Here is a 21,655-nt window from a genome sequence, read left to right as displayed (position 1 = left end):
TACCTGTACACCCAGCTGGTAGCTGTACCCCTAACGCTAGTGGGGAAAGCCAGGTTGGTCCACCACCAGACAGTGGGTTAAGGAGGTCAACCAGGAGCACAAAGGGGCAGATACCCGCTCGCTGGAGAATATAGAGTGTACTAAATTGTAAATAACCTTGTTGCCAAATGTTGAATTGTTTGCCAAGTTACATGCATGTTCGGTAATTCTGCGTTTCAGTCTCTTGCAGCAACCGTAAGGACTCACAGGTTATGGACTTTTTTATAACCGGGACCTTGTATGGACTGCGTTCGGAGCCTAACCCAGGAATGAACTAAGACTGTGAAGGACTTGGGGTAGGACAGACCCCCACCTGGTTAAGGCTTCCGTTGTACTGGTGATATGGACACCCGGTCACAGACCACACTGTGACCTAAAGAACTCAATTTGTGCGTCGTCTGTCTATTAATGTTTTATTGTCATGTATATTATCCTTGTTTATTGTTTAGTCCCGGAGTACTAAATTTCACTAGGGGGGAATGTGTCACCCTACCTGGATGCCACAAGTGTAATAAAGCTGTGTCTGAGAGCAAGGGGGAGGTTCTCTGGTCAGGGGAACATTAGCATGCAATGCCTCCTGTCTCAGGCCAGTAGGGGGAGCAGGCTGCCCCTATAAAAGCTGGTACTGGGGACAGGGTTAGGGAGAACTGGATTGCCTGTCTCAGCTTTGAGACGTGTCCCAGAGTGGAGCAGGGACAGAAAGTTGATTGCACCTAAGAGGAAGTGTGGCAGTAGGAGAGAGCCACAAGCCAGAGACAAGAGGCGAAGCAAGCCTGTCTTGGCAGAGAAAAGACTTAACTTTACCAGACTTTGGTGTCTGAGGCTGGAAGGATTCCACATCCCCCAGCAGAGAACCAGTTAGCAAGGGACTGTACTTTCCTTGGCCTAAGAAGCCTGGAGGCCCTGCCACAACCGAAGGGACCAGTAAAGCCGTACAAGGCTCAGAGCAGAAAGGAACCCACGTCGCAGGCCATACAGGCGAGAAAGCACGGAAGCTCGGAAACGTGGGCTGTTACTCTATAAGGAGGGGATAGCCAGAAGGAGCGCAGAAAGCACGGTAGGCCTACACCCTCACCCTGACCAGGGCCAATTTCCCCGTTGCTCTCAGACATCCAGGTCCCCTCCTAGCCGGGACTGTTTGTGGGTCAGTTTACCTGTTTAGTAAAGACCCTGGACTGCAACCTGTTGTCTGTGTGCTCCTTGCTCCTCCAGCAATATTATCACTGGGACTCTCACTACCATCACTCCCACCATCCACTATACTGCCCTGGGGCCGCACTCTTCCCGTGGGGAGTCACACTACCATAGCTGCACATCTCATCAGCCCCAGCGGTCTGCATGCAGCGGCGGTTCCTAATAACCGCAAATCCACGGGTGGCGTAGTCGGACATAAACAACACATAACGGACTACCACTGGCCTGACCACCCTGAGCCACGGAACCGGGTTGCCACTACTACTCCCATCGTTCCCCCTATTGCCCGGATCCGAGTGCCCCACGGCCCAGGGGGCGAGTCAGCAGCGTAAGGCTATGTTCACATATGTTGGGTTTTTCAGCGTCACAAATCTGCAGCAAAACCTAATCTCTGGCAGGAAATCAGCTGCGTCAAAAAACGCAGGTTTTGCTGCGTTTTTTGGTGCGTTTTTTTTCACTGTCCTTTTGTCTTTTTATGTATGTACATAAAGTTCAGTGAAAAAAAAAATCTCATTCTGGTTTTGGCATAGCTATGTTCACACATGTTTTTTTCAGTGTTGTTTCACTACTCATTACTTTTAATGGGTGAAAACTGCTGATAAGATGCTGAAAGAAGTGACATGCTCTATTTTCCAAAAACCCAACCAAGGCACAAAATACGCAACAAAAAAAACCATGATGTGTGAACAGAGAATTCTAGTTTCTCATAGACTTTGCTGGTACTGCAAAACGCAGCTGAAAATTTGCATAAAAATCTACCGGAAAACACTAAAAACTCAACATGTGTGAACATAGCCTTAAATGTGCATAAAAAAAGCAACGTGTGAACATATCCTTAGGTTCTGTTCACACTTTGTGTTTTTGCTTGCAAATTAAACGCTGCTTTTTACAGAACCAGCAGAAGCTCTGCGATGTCAGAAATCTAATGTTTTTTTTTCCCTGATGGAATTTGAAATCTGCGATTTTAAAAATTCCCCTGGATGACAATTCTTTTAGCGTTTTTGAGGGAGTTTTTACCTATTGAAAAACTGCAAAAAAAATGCCAAAAACCGCATGTGAACAGCCCAATAGATTGTATATTAGCACATATTTTATTTGTAAAAACATGGTTGCAGCACGTACGTGAAACATAGATGTCGACGAGTGAGTTCTTAGGGTCCTTGCTCCAACTATTCCTGACTTTTTTTGAGCGCGTCCTCTCAAAAAAATTTCCGAAACCGTGCTAATAAAACAATCCAAAGAACAGTCATCTGTACGGTGAAACCACTCGCTGCTCATCTATTCAGGCTTTCAAAGACTCCAAGGCTCCAATTCATCAGTTCAGATTTCCACCAGTTATTTGGTGTGAATACTTCTCTTAGTGACTTTTTGATTGGTAGCAAATTCATCAATGGATTTCCGCCTTTTTTCTTGAAGGACGAAAAAAACAATTTTTGGTATTGCGCAAAATTCATGAATTGCGGGCTCCATATTGATGAATTTGGTGCAAAAAAAGTCAGTAAAAGCCACAAGTGATAAAAGAAAAGTGACTTTAAAAAAAACAACTGCTAATGGCTATGTGCCCACTGAGGCTTTTTGCTGATTTTTCAGAGCGGAACTTTTTTGAGGAGTTTTGCTTTTTTGAGGAGGATTTGGAGGGTTTACGCTCAGTTTCAGCTCCAAAAACCTCTTAAAAAAAAAAAAAAACTGTTTGCACACAGCCAGTGAGAAATCAAGTGTTTAAAAGAAGTGACATCCATTCTTATGGCATTTTCAGCTAGGAAGACCCTTAATACTTTACAACAGAAGTCAATGTGAAGGCTAAAAAGAAGTTTGGCAACTTTTTTGAGCATTTTCTCAGTACTTTAAAAAATGTGAGAGGTAAAATGGGGTTAGAAAAAAATCTAGGAAACCCCAGTAAAAAGATAAATAAAAAACGGATGAAAAAATACGCAAAAAAAATGCACAGAAAGATGAAAAAAAAAAGCGCTCAGAAGCAACAAAAACCCCCCCCAGAGGTTTACAAAACTCCCGCGATAAGGCGCGATTCCTAAAGCGTCTTCTGCTTTAAAAACGGATATTTTTGATCACCGGAAAAAACTGCAGTGTGAACACAGCCTAAATGTGACCCCAGTATATCCCGAACACACCGTCATATTTACACTGTGGATTGCCCTCTAATTTTCACACTGAAAGCAGAATTGTATTGCTGATACACTTAGGTGGTGATTAAACTTCTTCTGTAGGGGGTTTCCACAATTTTTCTTTACTTAAATGCATTTTTTTTTGGCTAAAAGTCTTTTTTGCAATTGGGTTTTATTAAAAATGTTGCACGGTTTGACTTCTATTGCCTCTGTGTTGTGCTGTCTAGTGGTGGCTGCAGAATGAGTAAACTGAGTAAGCTCAAGTCTGGCTGGCGAGTTTATAACTCTTAGGCTGTGTGCCCACTATGCGTTTTTTAAGCATTTCCGCAGCGGCAATTCCTCTGCAGAAACGCTTAAAAAACGCATGGTAGAAGGTCTGCCATGTTCCCCAATGATAATCCGCATGCTGCCAAAATTTCCACTGCGGATTATCATTGCGGAAAAAAACGCAGCATTACCAATTATTTTGCGGAAACGCGGCGCTTTCGCCGCCATTGACTTGTATTGGAACGCATGGAATCCGCATCACTGCATCTGTACATGCGAATACCATGCGCTTCAATGTGCGGCTGGTACCCGGGTTTGGAGAAGAGGAGACTCTCCTCCGGACCCGGGTACCATAGAACCTGTAAAAAAAAGAATAAAATAAAAAATAAATATTATACTTACCTTCTGATGGGCCCCCTTGTGCTTGTCTCTTCTTGTCGGCAGCTCGCGGTGGACTGAAGGACCTGCGGTGACGTCATTTAGTCATGTGACGGGTCACGCTACCTCTGACGTTGACAGGTCCTTTAATCTACCGCGAGCTGCCGGCAAGCAGAGACAAGCACACCGGGGGCCATCAGAAGGTAAGTATAATATTTTTTATTTTTTACCATGCCGGTTGCATGGATTTATATAGTGTGACCAAGTTGTCAAGCACTTTCCAAGTAATGCCAAAATCGCCTGGAAAGCACTTGTAAATCCACATGCGGAAACGCAAGTGAAGAACGCTTCACATCCGCATGTCCCTGGCAGGAAAAACGCATGTACAATCCGCATGTACAATCCGCATGTACAATCTGCATGCGTTTTTTCAGCCAGGGAGATGCAGAAACGATCAGGAAAAAATCCGGAGCATTTCTGCATCGTGGGCACATAGCCTTAAACAACAGAATATAACTCCAAGTAAATCAAACTTCTGTGAAATCAAACTGTCCACTTAGGAAGCAACACTGATTGATAATCAATTTCACATGCTGATGTGCAAATGGAATAGACAATAGATGGAAATTATTGGCAATTATCAAGACACCCTCAATAAAGGAATGGTTCTGCAGGTGGGGACCACAGACCACATCTCAGTACCAATGCTTTCTGGCTGATGTTTTGGTCACTTTTGAATGTTGCTTGTGCTTTCACACTCGTGGTAGCATAAGACGGACTCTACAGCCCACAGAAGTTGCTCAGGTAGTGCAGCTCATCCAGGATGGCACATCAATGCGAACTGTGGCAAGAAGGTTTGCTGTGTCTGTCAGCGTAGTGTCCAGAGGCTGGAGGAGCGACCAGGAGACAGGCCAGTACACCAGGAGACGTGGAGGGGGAAGTAGGAGGGCAACAACCCAGCAGCAGGACCGCTACCTCCGCCTTTGTGCAAGGAGGAACAGGAGGAGCACTGCCAGAGCCCTGCAAAATGACCTCCAGCAGGCCACAAATGTGCATGTGTCTGCAGAAACAGACTCCATGAGGGTGGTATGAGGGCCCGACGTCCACAGATAGGGGTTGTGCTCACAGCCCAACACTGTGCCGGACGCTTGGCATTTGCCACAGAACACCAGGATTGGCAAAGTCGCCACTGGCGCCCTGTGCTCTTCACAGATGAAAGCAGGTTCACACTGAGCACATGTGACAGATGTGACAGAGTCTGGACACCCCGTGGAGAGCGATCTGCTGCCTGCAACATCCTTCAGCATGACCGGTTTGGCAGTGGGTCAGTAATGGTGTGGGGTGGCATTTCTTTGGAGGGCCGCACAGCCCTCCATGTGCTCGCCAGAGGTAGCCTGACTGCCATTAGGTACCGAGATGAGATCCTCAGACCCCTTGTAAGACCATATGCTGGTGCGGTTGGCCCTGGGTTCCTCCTAATGCAGGACAATGCCAGACCTCATGTGGCTGGAGTGTGTCAGCTGTTCCTGCAAGATGAAGGCATTGAAGCTATGGACTGGGCCGCTCGTTCCCCAGACCTGAATCCGATTGAGCACATCTGGGACTTCATGTCTCGCTCCATCCACCGTCACGTTGCACCACAGACTGTCCAGGAGTTGTCGGATGCTTTAGTCCAGGTCTGGGAGGAGATCCCACAGGAGACCATCCGCAACCTCATCAGGAGCATGCCCAGGCGTTGTAGGGAGGTCATACAGGCACGTGGAGGCCACACACAATACTGAGCCTCATCAGGAGCATGCCCAGGCATTGTAGGGAGGTCATACAGGCACGTGAAGGCCACACACAATACTGAGCCGCATTTTGACTTGTTTTAAGGACATTACATCAAAGTTGGATCAGCCTGTAGTGTGTTTTTCCACTTTAATTTTGGGGGTGACTCCAAATCCAGGCCTCCATTGGTTAATAAATGTGATTTCCATTGATGATTTTTCTGTGATTTTGTTGTCAGCACATTCAACTTTGTACAGAACAAAGTATTCAATGAGAATATTTCATTCATTCAGATCTAGGATGTGTTATTTCAGTGTTCCCTTTATTTTTTTGAGCAGTGCATAAGGCTGTGTGCCCACGATGCGTTTTTTAAGCGTTTAAGCAGCGGCAAAAACGCTGCAGAAACGCTTAAAAAATGCATGGTAGAAGGCCTGCCATGTTCCCCAATGATAATCCGCATGTGCTGTGCACATGCTGCGGAAATTTCCGCTGCGGATTATCATTGCGGAAAAAAATGCAGCACTACCAATTATTTTGCGGAAGTGCTGCTTTTTCGCCGCCATTGACTTGCATTAGAACGCATGGATTACGCATCACTGTATATGTAGATGCACATTCCATGTGTTCTAAGGTGCGGATGGTACCCGGGTCTAGAGGAGAGGAGACTCTCCTCCGGACCTGGGTACCATTGAAAACTGTAAAAAAAAGAATGAAATAAAAAATAAATATATACTTACCTTCCGGTGGCCCGCGTTGCGCTCCTCCTTGCTTGGCGGCAGTTCGCGATGGAATGAAGGACCTGCGCTGACGTCAGTCATGTGACGGGTCACACGACGCTGACGTCGGCAGGTCCTTCAGTCTACTGCTGCCGGGATGGTGAAGCAAGCCAGAGCGGGCCATCAAAAGGTAAGTATATATTTATTTTTTGACATTCTTTTACGGTCACACTGTATAAATCCATACCGGTTGCATGGATTTATATAGTGTGACCAAGTTGACAAGCACTTTCCAAGTGATGCTAAAATCACTTGGAAAGCGCTTGTCAATCCACATGTGGAAATGCAAGTGGATCCGCATGTACAATCCGCATGCGTTTTTTTCTGCCAGGTAGATGCAGAAACGCTCAGGAAAAAATCCGGAGTATTTCTGCATCGTGGGCACATAGCCTTAGGCTGTGTGCCCACGTAGCGTTTTTCAAGCGTTTATGCTGCGGAATTTCCGCAGCGGAAACGCTTGTGAAACGCTAGGTAATCCGCACCCCATGGTCCCCAAGGGGATTCCGCATGTTCTATGCACATGCTGCGGATTTTTCCGCAGCGTTTATGCTGCATACAAAAATCCGCAGCATGTCATTTAATTTTGCGGAAGCGCAGCAGAACTCCCGCCATTGACTTGCATTGAGACGCATAGAAACCGCGACTGTACATTTTTACAAGCGGCTTCTATGCGTCTCTATGTGCGGATGGTACCCAGTTCTGGAGGAGAGGAGACTCTCATCCAGACCTGGGTACCATTGTACCTGTAAAAAAAAGAATAAAATAACAAATAAAGTTTATATTCACCTGTCCGGCGGCTTCTCTCTGAATGCCGGCATCGCTTGAGGACCTTGCGGTGACGTCACAGTCATGTGACCGCAGGCCCTTCACCGCTCTGTCTCGCGATATGCCGGCAGCCGGGAACCAGACAGGAACGAGCGCTGCAGCCACACCGGGGCCTCGGGGGTGAGTATAGCTTTATTTGTTTTAATTTTTACGGTTCACACTATATATGCTGTTTGCATGGATTTATACAGTGTGACCAGTTGTCAAGCACTTTTCCACTTTTCTGCATCGTGGGCACATAGCCTTAGGGTGAGCCAGCATTATGCCATAGAACTAGTACTACAGCTGTACAGGAAGTAGTACAGGATCAAAATCACAGCTAGTGCACTGCTGTTACCTGCACTCACCAGTAAGTGGCAGTTAAGAGCTCCTTCTAGGACTGCCGGCAGCTTTCTGCGCATGTGCAATTGTATAAGACATAAATAAGCGGGCTCGGACTGACCCCGCAGAGACAGTGAATCCCTCTGGGGGCCTCTCCTCCTCTTTCACAAGGGGCACAAATAGGGCTGAGAGCTAGAATACGTCACCCCATCCACAGGCAGCGCCTGTTTCCAGGGAGGCTGGGGACCTGTCCAATCAGTGCTGCTCCCGCCCCTGCTGGGCAGAGGCGAGGACCAATGGCAAGGGGAGAAATTGGCCAATCGGGAAAGAGAGGAGGCGGAGCCCGCGGCGGCGGGAGAGAGAAGAGTGAGGGGAGGAGAAAAGTGCGGGAAACAAGAAGAGGGCGGAGTTATAGGGAGCTGAGGGAGGAGCGTGAGCAGTGTGCGGCCAGCAGAGGGAGCAGGTGAGCAGCAGTGTACCTGCCAGCCATCACCCCGGGCAACCAATAATCCAGTCTCAGATGTTTACACTTATCCCTGCAGGTTCTGTGACAAGAATATGTTTTTTTCCTCAGTAAAGCAGTGAATAATGACGATCCGCCATAACAGAACCAAGCACGTCCGCCCAGACAGAAATGTGACCTTCTGCCCTGACAGGACCAAGACAGTCCGACCTGACAGAACCGAGACCGTCTGCCCTGACAGAACCGAGACCGTCCGCCCTGACAGAAATGTGACCGTCTGCCCTGACAGAACCGAGGCCGTCTGCCCTGACAGAACCGAGGCCGTCTGCCCTGACAGAACCGAGACCCTCTGCCCTGACAGAACCGAGACCGTCCGCCCTGACAGAACCGAGACCGTCCGCCCTGACATAACCGAGACCGTCTGCCCTGACAGAACCAAAACCGTCTGCCCTGACAGAACCGAGACCGTCTGCCCTGACAGAACCGAGACCGTCTGCCCTGACAGAACCGAGACCGTCTGCCCTGACAGAACCGAGACCGTCCGCCCTGACAGAACCGAGACCGTCCGCCCTGACAGAACCGAGACCGTCTGCCCTGACAGAACAGAGACCGTCCGTCCTGACAGTACCGAGACCGTCCGCCCTGACAGAACCGAGACCGTCCGCCCTGACAGAACCGAGACCGTCCGCCCTGACAGAACCGAGACCGTCCGCCCTGACAGAACTGAGACCGTCCTCCCTGACAGAACAGAGACCGTCCGTCCTGACAGAACCGAGACCGTCCGCCCTGACAGAACCGAGACCGTCCGCCCTGACAGAAATGTGACCGTCCGCCCTGACAGAACCGAGACCGTCTGCCCTGACAGAACCGAGACCGTCCGCCCTGACAGAACCGAGACCGTCCGCCCTGACAGAACCGAGACCGTCCGCCCTGACAGAACCGAGACCGTCCGCCCTGACAGAACCGAGACCGTCCGCCCTGACAGAACCGAGACCATCTGCCCTGACAGAACCGAGACCGTCCGCCCTGACAGAACCAAAACCGTCTGCCCTGACAGAACCGAGACCGTCTGCCCTGACAGAACCGAGACCGTCTGCCCTGACAGAACCGAGACCGTCTGCCCTGACAGAACCGAGACCGTCCGCCCTGACAGAACCGAGACTGTCCGCCCTGACAGAAATGTGACCGTCCGCCCTGACAGGACCGAGACCATCTGCCTTGACAGGACCGAGACCGTCCTCCTTAAGAGGATCAAGACCGTCCGCCCTGACAGAACCGAGACCTTCCCCGACAGAACTGAGATCATCCGCCATGACAGGACTGAGACCGTCTCCCTGAGAAGACCGAGACCGTCCTCCCTGACAGGATCAAGACCTTCCTCCCTGACAGGACTGAGACTGTCCTTCCTGAGAAGACTGAGACCGTCTGCCTTAATAGAACTGAGACTGTCCCCGAAAACTGAGACCTTCCTCCCTGACAGGACCGAGACCGTCCTCCTACAGAACCAAGACCGACCTCTCAGACTGAACCGAGACCATCCTCCCTGACAGAACCAAGACCGACCTCCCTGACAGAACCGAGACCATCCGCCCTGACAGAACCAAGACCGACCTCCCTGACAGAACTGAGACTGTCCTTCCTGAAAAGACTGAGACCGTCTGCCTTAATAGAACTGAGACTGTCCCCGAAAACTGAGACCTTCCTCCCTGACAGGACCGAGACCGTCCTCCTACAGAACCAAGACCGACCTCCCAGACAGAACCGAGACCATCCGTCCTGACAGAACCGAGACCATCTGCCCTGACAGAACTGAGACCAACCTCCCCCACAGAGCTGAGACCGTCCTCCCTGACAGGACCGAGACCGTCCTCCCTGACAGGACCGAGACCATCTGCCCTGACCGGACCGAGACCATCTGCCCTGACAGGACCGAGACCATCTGCCCTGACAGAACCAAGATCGTCTGCCCTGACAGAACTGAGACCGTCCCCGACAGAACTGAGACCGTCCCCGACAGAACTGAGACCGTCCCCGACAGAACTGAGACCGTCCCCGACAGAACTGAGACCGTCTGCCCTGACAGAACCCAGACCATCTGCCATGACAGGACCGAGACCATCCTCGCTGACAGGACCGAGAACATCCTCGCTGACAGGACCGAGACCGTCCGCCCTGACAGAAATGAGACCGTCCGCCCTGACAGAACCGAGACCGTCCGCCCTGACAGAACCGAGACCGTCCGCCCTGACAGAACCGAGACCGTCCGCCCTGACAGAACCGAGACCGTCCGCCCTGACAGAACCGAGACCGTCCTCCCTGACAGAACCGAGACCGTCCTCCCTGACAGAACCGAGACCGTCCTCCCTGACAGAACCGAGACCGTCCTCCCTGACAGAACCGAGACCGTCCTCCCTGACAGAACCGAGACCGTCCTCCCTGACAGAACTGTGAAGACTGCAGCATTCACGTGACATAAACAATATCTTGAGATCATCTTGAAAAATAGCACTTGGAGCGGAAGAGGGTCATCTGCCCAATTTGAGTATGGTGGAATATTCTATGTTGCGGCCTCCTTCACACGTCCGTGTTTCCGGTACGTGTGGTGTCCGTTTATTTCACGCATGCCACATGTAGCCATTGTAACTTATGTGCACACGTCCTTTTTTACTGGCAGCACTGATGACAAGGACCAATACAAGTCTATGGGTCTGTGTAAAACATGTACTTAACCCTCTTAACGAGCCGGGAATTTTTCGTTGTTGCTTTTAGTTTTTTCCTACCCTTCTTTTCCGAGCCATAACTTTTTTATTTTTTTATTGGTTAACATTGCTGAATGAGCTCTTGCGTTTTTTTGCAGGCCGAGTTGTAGTTTTGAATGACACCATTCACTTTATCATATACAGTGGGGAAAATAAGTATTTGATACACGATTTTACAAGTTTTCCCACCTTCAAAGAATGGAGAGGTCTGTAATTTTTTCCGTAGGTATACTTCACCTGTGAGAGACAGAATCTAAAAATAAAATCCAGAAAATCACATTGTATAATTTTTAAAATAATTAATTAGCATTTTATTGCATGAAATAAGTATTTGATACAATAGAAAAACAGAACTTAATATTTGGTAGAGAAACCTTTGTTTGCAATTACAGAGGTCAGACGTTTCCTGTAGTTTTTGACCAAGTTTGCACACACTGCATCAGGGATTTTTGGCCCCCTCCTCCATACAGATCTTCTCCAGATCTTTCAGGTTTCGGGGCTGTCACTAAATGTTGAGTTTCAGCTCCCTCAAAAGATTTTCTATTGGGTTCAGGTCTGGAGACTGGCTTGGCCACTACAGAACCTTGTACCAAATACAGGTGCTTCTCACAAAATTAGAATATCATCAAAAAGTTAATTTATTTCAGTTCTTCAATACAAAGAGTGAAACTCATATATTATATAGAGTCATTACACACAGAGTGATCTATTTCAAGTGTTTATTTCTGTTAATGTTGATGATTATGGCTTACAGCCAATGAAAACACCAAAGTCATTATTTCAGTAAATTAGAATAATTAACAAAAAACATCTGCAAAGGCTTCCGAAGCGTTTATAAAGGTCCCTTAGTCTGTTTCAGTAGGCTCCACAATCATGGGGAAGACTGCTGACTTGACAGATGTCCAGAAGGCAATCATTGACACACTCCACAAGGAGGGTAAGCCACAAAAGGTCATTGCCAAAGAAGCTGGCTGTTCACAGAGTGCTGTATCCAAGCATATTAATGGAAAGGTGAGTGGAAGGAAAAGTGTGGTAGAAAAAGGTGCACAAGCAACCGGGATAACCGCAGCCTTAAAAGGATAGTTAAGAAAAGGTAATTCAAAAATTTGGGGGAGATTCAGGAGTGGACTGCTGCTGGAGTCATTGCTTCAAGAGCCACCACACACAGACATATACAGGGCATGGGCTACAAGTGTCACATTCCTTGTGTCAAGCCACTCATGACCAATAGACAACGCCAGAAGCGTCTTACCTGGGCCAAGGAGAAGAAGACCTGGACTGTTCTCAGGGGTCCAAGGTGTTGTTTTCAGATGAAAGTAAATTTTGCATTTCATTTGGAAATCAAGGTCCCAGAGTCTGGAGGAAGAGTGGAGAGGCCACAATTCAAGCTGCTGGAGGTCTAGTGTGAAGTTTCCACCATCAGTGATGGTTTGGGGAGCCATGTCATCTGCTGGTGTAGGTCCACTGTGTTTTATCAAGACCAAAGTCAGCGCAGCCGTCTACCAGGAAATTTTACAGCACTTCATGCTTCCCTCTGCCGACAAGCTCTTTGGAGATGGAAATGTCATTCTCCAGCAGGACTTGGCCCCTGTCCACACTGCCAAAAGTACCAATACCTGGTTTACACACAACAGTATCACTGTGCTTGATTGGCAGCAAACTCGCCTGAACTTAACCCCATAGAGAATATATTATAGAGAATCTATGGGGTATTGTCAAGAGGAAGATGAGAGACCCCAGACCCAACAATGCAGACGAGCTGAAGGCTGCTATCAAAGCCACCTGGGCTTCCATAACACCTCAGCAGGGCCACAGGCTGATCGCCTCCATGCCACATTGCCGCATTGATGCAGTAATTGATGCAAAAGGAGCCCGACCAACTATTGAGGGCATTTACTGAACATACATTTCAGTAGGACAACATTTCATATTTTAAAATCATTTTTCAAGCTGTTGTTATAAAGTATTCTAATTTACTGAGATAATGACTTTTGTGATCTCATTGGCTGTAAGCCATAATCATCAACATTAACAGAAATAAACACGTGAAATAGATCACTCTGTGTGTAATGACTCTATATAATATAGGAGTTTCACTTTTTGTATTGAAGAACTGAAATAAATTAACTTTTTGATGATATTCTTATTTTGTGAGAAGCACCCCGTACACTACTGTTCTGAAAGGCGAGATAACAATTCCAAGTCCAGTGAAAGTGGAAGAAAAAAACTCAATTCTGTCGTTGTTTTTTTTAAATTTTTGAGTGTGAGTGCTGTGATTGAAAAACAACAATTGCCGTTTTTGGTTTTTAACATACAGTTTCAAAAATGTTATTTTTTGATACTTTTTTGACAATGTTTAATTCTTTTAGTTTCTTTATTTTTATTGGGGAGAAAAGAGGGTATTTTGAATTTTTAGTTTTCAATATTTTTGTAAACATTTTTTTCAATTTTACCTTATTTTTTTAGTCCCCTCAAAGAACTTGTAATGACGATTGAACCTCTTGGATCCTTATGCGCCTGCTCAGGTTACAACAATAGTATGTCCACCCTTGGCTAGGAGCTCCTCTCGGACGTCTACTGTTCCTGAGAATACAGGCTATACGTTGTGCCTACTTGTCGATTTGCCCTTTGTGGTGGCGTCTTGGCCACCCACTTTGCACAAAACTAAATACTAACTTTATGGATTACATCTTCACACTCTCTTTATTCTGGCACAAGAGACCCCCAATAAACTTTGCTGCAACTGCCTCTCTTGCAGATTCTTAGTTGCTGTTCAGCTGTGTAAATGGCAATCGAAACAGTGACATCTGGTGGCTGTCTTCAGGTCCTGCATTCAATTAAGTCTTTAAAAAAATACAAATTTTGAGAAATGTTGCTCCCACGGTGACTTGGTTAAATGCATCTCCATTATGGGTTAACAAGCCTCCATATTTACAGCAGATTGCCACCAGTTATATTTGAAATGACTACAGCTGAGTTCTTGGACATCTCTTCGTGGCTCCTTACTGTAATTAGACCTCTTCTCAAAACAAAGAAAGCACAAGCCATCGTCTATTTTCCTGGGTCTGTTGCTGCTATGTAACTTTACTCTGAATTTTTGTGCCACATCTATTTTGTGAGATAAAAAATACACCCAGAAGAGCAGGTCAAGTCACAAGGGGGAGCTAGTTGCATATATATTTATATTGTAATGTATGTAATGCAATCGGAACTGTAGAAATATGTATGTCGTGAGCTCCTCCTTGTGGCAGCGGCTGGCAGCCTGAATTTCCTATTTTTTAAATGGTTATGTGTAGAAAAGCAGTAGATTGTGAATAGGCACTCTGCTGACATTTTTCTATTAAAGGGACACTCCTAAAGAACTGTTATGAAAGACAAGTTGGATATAGTATTAGTATATCCAACTTATTTTCTGAAAATTAGTTCTAAAACATTATGGGGGAAGGAGGGGAAATTTATTTTGTTGCTAAAAAAGTTGCATATTTTTTTTTAATGGGGGTGGGCATGGTCTGAGAGTGGGCAGAGTTTAACAGGATAACATGATGGGTGTAGTTCAAGGATAGGTAGGGTTTAGCAGGACTGGCGTGGTTTGAGAGTGGGCAAGGTTTAACAGGAAGTGTCTAGTCTGAGAGTGGGCAGGGTCTAACATAAGGAATGAGGTCTGAGAGTCAGCTGGTTTTAACAACAGGGCGTGGTCTGAGAGTGGGCAGGGTCATAAAGGATGTGGTCTGAGAGTGGGCAGGGTCATAAAGGATGTGGACTGAGAGTGGGCAGGGTCATAAAGGATGTGGTCTGAGAGTGAGCAGGGTCAAAGGATGTGGTCTGAGAGTGGGCGGCTTTAACAACAGGGTGTGGTCTGAGAGTGGGCAGGGTCATAAAGGATGTGGTCTGAGAGTGGGCAGGGTCATAAAGGATGTGGTCTGAGAGTGGGCAGGGTCATAAAGGATGTGGTCTGAGAGTGGGCAGGGTCATAAAGGATGTGGTCTGAGAGTGGGCAGGGTCATGAAGGATGTGGTCTGAGAGTGGGCAGGGTCATAAAGGATGTGGTCTGAGAGTGGGCAGGGTCATAAAGGATGTGGTCTGAGAGTGGGCGGCTTTAACAACAGGGTGTGGTCTGAGAGTGGGCGGCTTTAACAACAGGGCGTGGTCTGAGAGTGGGCATGGTTTAACACAAGGACTGTATTGTAATGTGGCTCATCAGATATACTATAATTTATGCTAAAATCATAGTAAACAAAATTGCAAATCTATGTAGAATTTGACTTGTGGCGCACAAACTTTGCAATCGTCTCTACATGAAATTGGCGCAGATTATTCCACCGAGCATATAAAATGCGAATTGCCTCCTATGAATGTTCTCTTTGATTATTATCTAATTCTTAATTTGTCCACTGTAAAATGGTGCAACACTTTAGGCCCCCATACACATAGACTAATGTCAGCTGATCGATGTCTTCGGCGACTGTCTAATGTGTGTGGGGGCGCCGGCTGACTGACGGTCATGAGAGATGTCGATTGGACATGTCCGATTTCGGACTGCTGATCGCATTGTTCTCCCAGGGATAAGCTGCTGGCCAACATGTCTCTCACCGGAGCGCATGACCAAACGAGCGCAACGGTGTATGGGAGAGTCGGCTGAGATGGCTGTCACCCAAACAATCGTCCGGCAGCCGTCTAATGTGTGTGGCCGGCTTCACTGGCAGGTTTCCCAACAGATCACCCTTGATCACAGGAATCTTAACAAGAAGCTGACACTTTGTGATCACCTTATTGTCAAGGGACCCTTGAAACTATTGCCTTGAGATGTTAGGTGTAGCATTTTATAAAAAAAAATTGTGGTGGTACTTTTCCTTTAAAATGGGTTGATATTCTCCTCTAGCCTGAAGTCTTAGGATGGTAAAGTAATCAGTCACAAAACAGAAACACTGATGCTCTGAGACACATGACAAAACACATTACCAGACTGAAAAATTAACAGCCGAAATAAAATAAATGGAAAAATATTGCCTGTGAGCTCAGCCAATCACATGCCTTCTGGGGAATTTCATTGTAAATTGAAAAAAAAAAAATTCTTAAAAAAAATCAGTGCTTTATAAAAAAGTCCGCTGCTTCTTCTGTGCGTTGTCACCTGTGAAGGGGCTTATTAATATGTAGGTTTTACAAAATGACAATGTTCTTGCCCTTGTTTAGGAAAAATTGCAGCATGATGAAAAAAAATCCTAATTGGACAACCATTAAAATCTAAATATGGAACTTCAAAACCGCCATTGCCTTCGGTATCTAAAAATCAATGAATAAAATCGCCATGTTAAAAAGATCTTTAATGATAATTGCAAAGTGGGAGAAAAGTCAGTTTCAAGTAGTCAATGTCATATATAACGACCATTTGATTTTTTATTTTTTTTATTTATGTAGCAAATTCCTGGCTAAAATGTAAAAAAAAATGCAAAAAAAAAACAACAAATAAAATTTCCTTTTCTTTTTATTGTTAGAAATATATCTGTTATGCATTTCTAATCAGTTATAGAAAATACATAAAATTCATATAAATAATATATAAAAAAAAAAATATTCAAAGATTGGAAATGATTACCGGACCAGGTTCACGTAGTGACATCCATTCAGATATAAGGAAGCGGAAAAAAAAAAACCCCGCAGCTTGTCGCACCAATAAAAATGGAGCAGGGGTTGGGTAGGAAAAAAAAAACAACCTTCACTCGCAGGACTGCTGCTGTCGCACCAGCGCCGCCGCTTTTGCAGAAAGTTCACGAAGCGCGCTGGTCTTTCTGGCGTTTCTATTTGGTCCTCGCTATGGATGCACTCGGTTGCTTAGAAGCTGCACGTTGACAGAGAGGGAGACCCATGAAAGGGTTAACGCTCTCCTCTTCTCCTGCACAGAGGCAGAGGGATCAATCTGATTATAGCTGAAGAAGAGGAAAGATGTGCTTGCTTGTCTGCCTGCTGCCTGGATCTGGTGGTTGAAGGTTATGTCTGAGGGTTGATTTAATTTTTTTTTGCCTTTTTTTTTTTCCCCCTTTTTTTTATGTTGGATTTTTTTTTTATTTTTTCATTTTTATATATATAGATATTATTGCACGCAGGGATGCTCTTGTGCTTGCATTTAAGGATTTTTCACCTGCGGACCTGAGCCTGGTGCTGTTTCCTTTGCATGTGAAGAACACACCTGGGTTTAAAGCACCCGCCTCCCTTCTCCTGTAGCAGCCGTTATCCTCCCTTTATCCGACAGCCGGCCAGACCATCCATCTATCTCTGGACCTAAAAATATCCGTCCACGGAGCCTCTATCATCAGGTTTAGAAGACGATCAGTCCCCCCCCCCTGATCTGCAGGATCTTGGACCATTTCTGCTGGGAGAATTAACCTTGCCGTTCACACATAAAAGGGGAAATCGAGAACTGAGAGAGGCTGAGCCTGGAGCGGTGAGGATTTGACAGGAGCATGTGGATACTGGCCGTCTTCTTGTTCCAAAGCATCGTAAATGGTGAGCAACCTTGCGCTATACCCCCCTTATTCCTTCCAGCTGATCGGTACAGGATGGCAGCTAATTACAGAAAAGGCAAAAATCCCCCTCCCCTTCTCCCCAATCCATCCCCTCCGTCATACGGTTATTACTGCTGCTGAGAAAATCGCTCGGTAATCATTTAGACTACCAGCACAGATGTTGCAGAGCTGAGTTGGTCTGGTTTATCTGCAGTCCTATGTAAAAAAAAAAAAAAAAAAAAAAAAAAAAAAAGGTCAGGTGACAAAGTCGACACTGCTGACTATAACCGACTCGGCTCTGCTAGATCTGAGGTTCGATATGGATCGAAGTGTAGATTGGATTGAAGCCGTCGCTGTCATTGGTCGTCGTTGTCTTTCAGGGTGCAACATAGGATCTGGCTCTGTGGCTGCAGCCAGACGGCGGCCGGGATATTGTGCTGCTGTACATGTGACCGACACATACCTGTATACATGTATCTACACTACTGGATATAGGGGAGGGAGGGTCGGGTAAATATATGTAATTTATTATGTGTATGGGAGGGAAGACGGGAGATATTCCTATACAGGTATAGTGTGTGAGTGTATGTGTGTATATATATATATATATATATATATATATATGCATTTGTGTTCATATGTGTGTATGTATATATAAATATTTATATACGGCATGTATTTGTTTGTGTATATAAATATATGCATGTTTCTCTAATATATATATATATATATATATACATAACTTTATGTGTATATATACATAAATACACATGCATCTGTGTACATGTTTTTTTCCACATCTGTTTAACCCTGAAGTAGGCTGTGAAATTTACAAAAAAATATTTTCTCGCTTGATTTATCATTGTCACACTGCATTAAAGGTTTAAGGTTGAAATGGCCAAAGGGAAATAAATTCACGCTGCATTTAGACAAAGTAAAAAAAAAATGTGTTTATGTGTGTGTATGTATGTATATATATATATATATATATATATATATATATATATATATATATATATATATATACACAAAAAAAGTAAAAGGAGAAAAAAAATATATAGTAAATATAAATTCTATACAAAATATAAACCAAACCTAATAAAATATCTGTTGTGTATGCAGAAAATATCTGAAATATAAATAATTAACATGGATAATATAGGAAAACGTGTGTGTATGTTTGTGTATGTATATATATATATGTGTGTGTGTGTTAAAAAAATATAAATTTAAAAAAATTATAGAACGATACAATTTTTCAAAAATTCTTTTTAGATTAGAGGTGAGCCCTCAATGTGTTGCAGTTACACTTGAGAATCCAAAGGAAGGAAAATTAAAAACCTATGCAGCATATATTGTAGGATGGGTGGGTCTGAATTTTTATTTTTTTTTGAGCCTTCATTCCCCTGGCACATATAATTGTAGCCCTGAAATAATCATCTGCCTGTACACTGCACCTTGCCTGTCTCTGAGCAGTGGAAGACTTAAGTGGGGGGTTGTAAAAAATTAATCCTACCCATCACCCCTCCATGGATCAGACAGGAGGAAGGGTTAAGGATTTTCAAGATTCTACCCACCAACCCCCCCCCCCCCTTTAAATCTTGAGGTCTAGCTTTTCTTTACATCCCTGTCACCTGCAGCTGAAGCCGCCATAACGCATTGCAGGAGATGGGCCTTGGAGAGCGGATGGTGATGGCTGATGGGCAGCCGCAGTCCATTCAGGGGCTTCTGAGAATTTTCGACACATAATTTAACCAAAAATATAGAAATGTATAATTTTTTTTTTTTTTTTTGGAGGGGGGGGGCTGATTAATGCAACAAGTCATCCCAAAAAAGAGTTGGATAATATATGTATCTGTAGATTTTTGTTGCATTTTCTCCTTCTGTCGCAGAGAGAGAGAGAACTGCCGGGGCATAGAGGCTGCCACAGGGTCCGCGGAGAGAGGGACGGTCCCCATGTCGGCCTCCTCCCCTTTTCTAATGCAGGGCTACCGGATTTATACTGTTAGCAAGGGAGGGGATCGTAGATGTTGAGGGGCAGGGGATAAATACTAGGGCTTGGTAATGTTGACAACATCGCTCCGTTGTTTGTTCCCTTCTGGCATTGAGCTCTCATTTTGCCCTTTTTGTTGTGTGGGACACATGGGCAGCTTTTCTATAAAAACCTTATTCACACAGTTAAAGGAGTTGTCTCTAAATACTGAATAGGAAAGTGTTTTTTACAGTCAGAGCAGTCAGACCATGGAATGACCTACCACAAGAGGTATTAATGGCAGACACTATAACAGCTTTTAAAAAAAGGGCTTGATGATTTCCACGATACACATAACATTGTGGGTTATAGTTAAATTAGTGACAAAATGTACAATTGGTGGAGGAAGGTTGAACTTGATGGACCTAAGTCTTTATTCAACCTATGTAATTATGTAAGATGCGTGGCAGACCTGCCTCATCCTGGTTAGCCATCCAGTTGAATGTCCAGCATGTAATACCTCATTTATCCTGCAGAGGCCACTGCAGGGAAAATGTATAGCCAGTCAGAGCTAATAAAATCTGATCGCTACTGATTAATGGACCCACAGCAGTCAGCTGATAACCGTGCTGACTATTAGGGCACATGGACGTCATTGAAGGGGGTCCGGCTCTAAATGGTTGACATTGCTGAAAAAATTAGTTGCTCTAAACTACAGATTTAGGTTTGTTGATCCCGCCATGTTCATTGCTTTTGTACAAGGGAATATATTGGATACTCTTGGGTCATCTAATGACAGTGCCGGGGAGTGGCAGCTGGTGTCCTCAAAACCGGGGAGGTATAATATCTAATCAGGGCTGCTTAGACTATTAACTGTTTATAGGAATATATGACAAATAAATAGGATTTAAGGCTTTGCGGGGATAATGGAAAATGGGCCTAAAATGAGAAACCTGAACCAGTAATCATAGCTTTAAATGAGGTTTTCCAGGATTTTGATATTAATGGATTTCCCATTGAGCAGGCCATGGGAGCCTGACTCCTGGTACTTTGTCATCTTCACTGCTTGCCATGTACAGCGCCGCTCTTTTTGTAGTTGATGTGCCTGGTACTGCAACTCAATTCCTTTTTTAGTGACTATGACTGAGCTGCAAGTGCAGTATGACTTCACTGATTTCTTTCACAGGGGAGTGTCATCCAGCTTTTCTAGCATACAGAGGATAATAGGAAAGCTGGTTGAAGTATGGGGGTGATGCCTACAGTGAAGCATGGTGGTAGCTCGATGATGCCTACAGTGATGTCACGCTGTCTCTGAATACTGGAGGTAGGGGGCCTAAGCTGACCCTAAGCTGGGGCCCTGACTAATCCCTCAACCTGGAGGTACTGTTAAAGGTACAGAGGTCCAGGCCACCAGCGTAACCCCTACCTCCTGAGGATCCCTGCACCTAAGTAATCTAGTCCTGAGAAGGACCCCGATCACAACAAAAGGGGACAAGTAATAATATGCCCACACACAGTACTTAGACGAACGAGACAGTACAAGGGAAAAACCAAAACCACCTTGCATACAAAAACTACACAACTACAACAGAGGGAACACCAACGGGAAAGGAGATAAATGATAAAGCGAGGAAGGGAAAAAACACTCCAAATACACTTATCTCTGAAACTCCAAATACCACGATCCGCTCTGTTAGTCTGCATGAAATGCTTTCACCGACACTTCCCTAACAGACCAGCAGGCATTTGAAGGAGTCTCACTACAGCAGCATTGATTGCAGCTGGGCGAGGCTGGACCTCGTCTAGCACAGAGAGAGAGAGAATTAACTCCCTCACTGCCGAAAAACACAAAGCACCAAAAAGTCAGCTGCGAGAAGTCAGGCTGTGTAATCGTGACGATCTTCGTGGCGACACACCCGTGACAGTACCCCCCCTTCTACGAGGGGCCTCCGGACCCTCAGGGCCAGGTTTATCCGGGTGAGTCGTGTGGAAGGCCCGAACTAATCGGTCTGCGTTAATATCCGACGCAGGAACCCACATCCTCTCCTCAGGACCATACCCTTTCCAATGAACCAGGTACTGAAGGGACCGGCGATTAAAGCGTGAATCGATGACCCTCGATACCTGGAACTCCAAGTTACCCTTGACCACCACTGGAGGCGGAGGTAAAGGTGACGGTACCACCGGCGCCACATACCTCTTAAGCAACGATCTGTGGAACACGTTGTGAATTTTAAACGTAGGGGGGAGGTCAAGACGGAATGCCAC

At 45.6% G+C, this 21,655-nt stretch overlaps 1 protein-coding gene across 3 annotated transcripts in view; it reads left to right on the top strand.

The window, feature by feature from the left end:
• The first annotated feature begins 16,654 nt into the window (after positions 1 to 16,654).
• Positions 16,655 to 21,655, top strand: part of DSCAM (DS cell adhesion molecule) — a 673,153-nt gene continuing 668,152 nt past the window's right edge. For all 3 annotated transcript variants that reach the window (XM_073668460.1, XM_073668459.1, XM_073668461.1), the window contains exon 1: positions 16,655 to 17,416. In XM_073668460.1, the coding sequence (XP_073524561.1) occupies positions 17,374 to 17,416 (43 nt within the window). In that variant the 5' untranslated portion in view covers positions 16,655 to 17,373. The remainder of the gene's footprint in view (positions 17,417 to 21,655) is intronic.

The sequence above is a fragment of the Phyllobates terribilis genome, unplaced genomic scaffold, assembly GCF_046119375.1.
Source record: "Phyllobates terribilis strain yellow unplaced genomic scaffold, ASM4611937v1 Scaffold_2__4_contigs__length_985480577, whole genome shotgun sequence".
NCBI classification, from domain to species: Eukaryota; Metazoa; Chordata; class Amphibia; order Anura; family Dendrobatidae; genus Phyllobates; species Phyllobates terribilis.
This window is presented reverse-complemented; position numbering and strand designations above follow the sequence as displayed.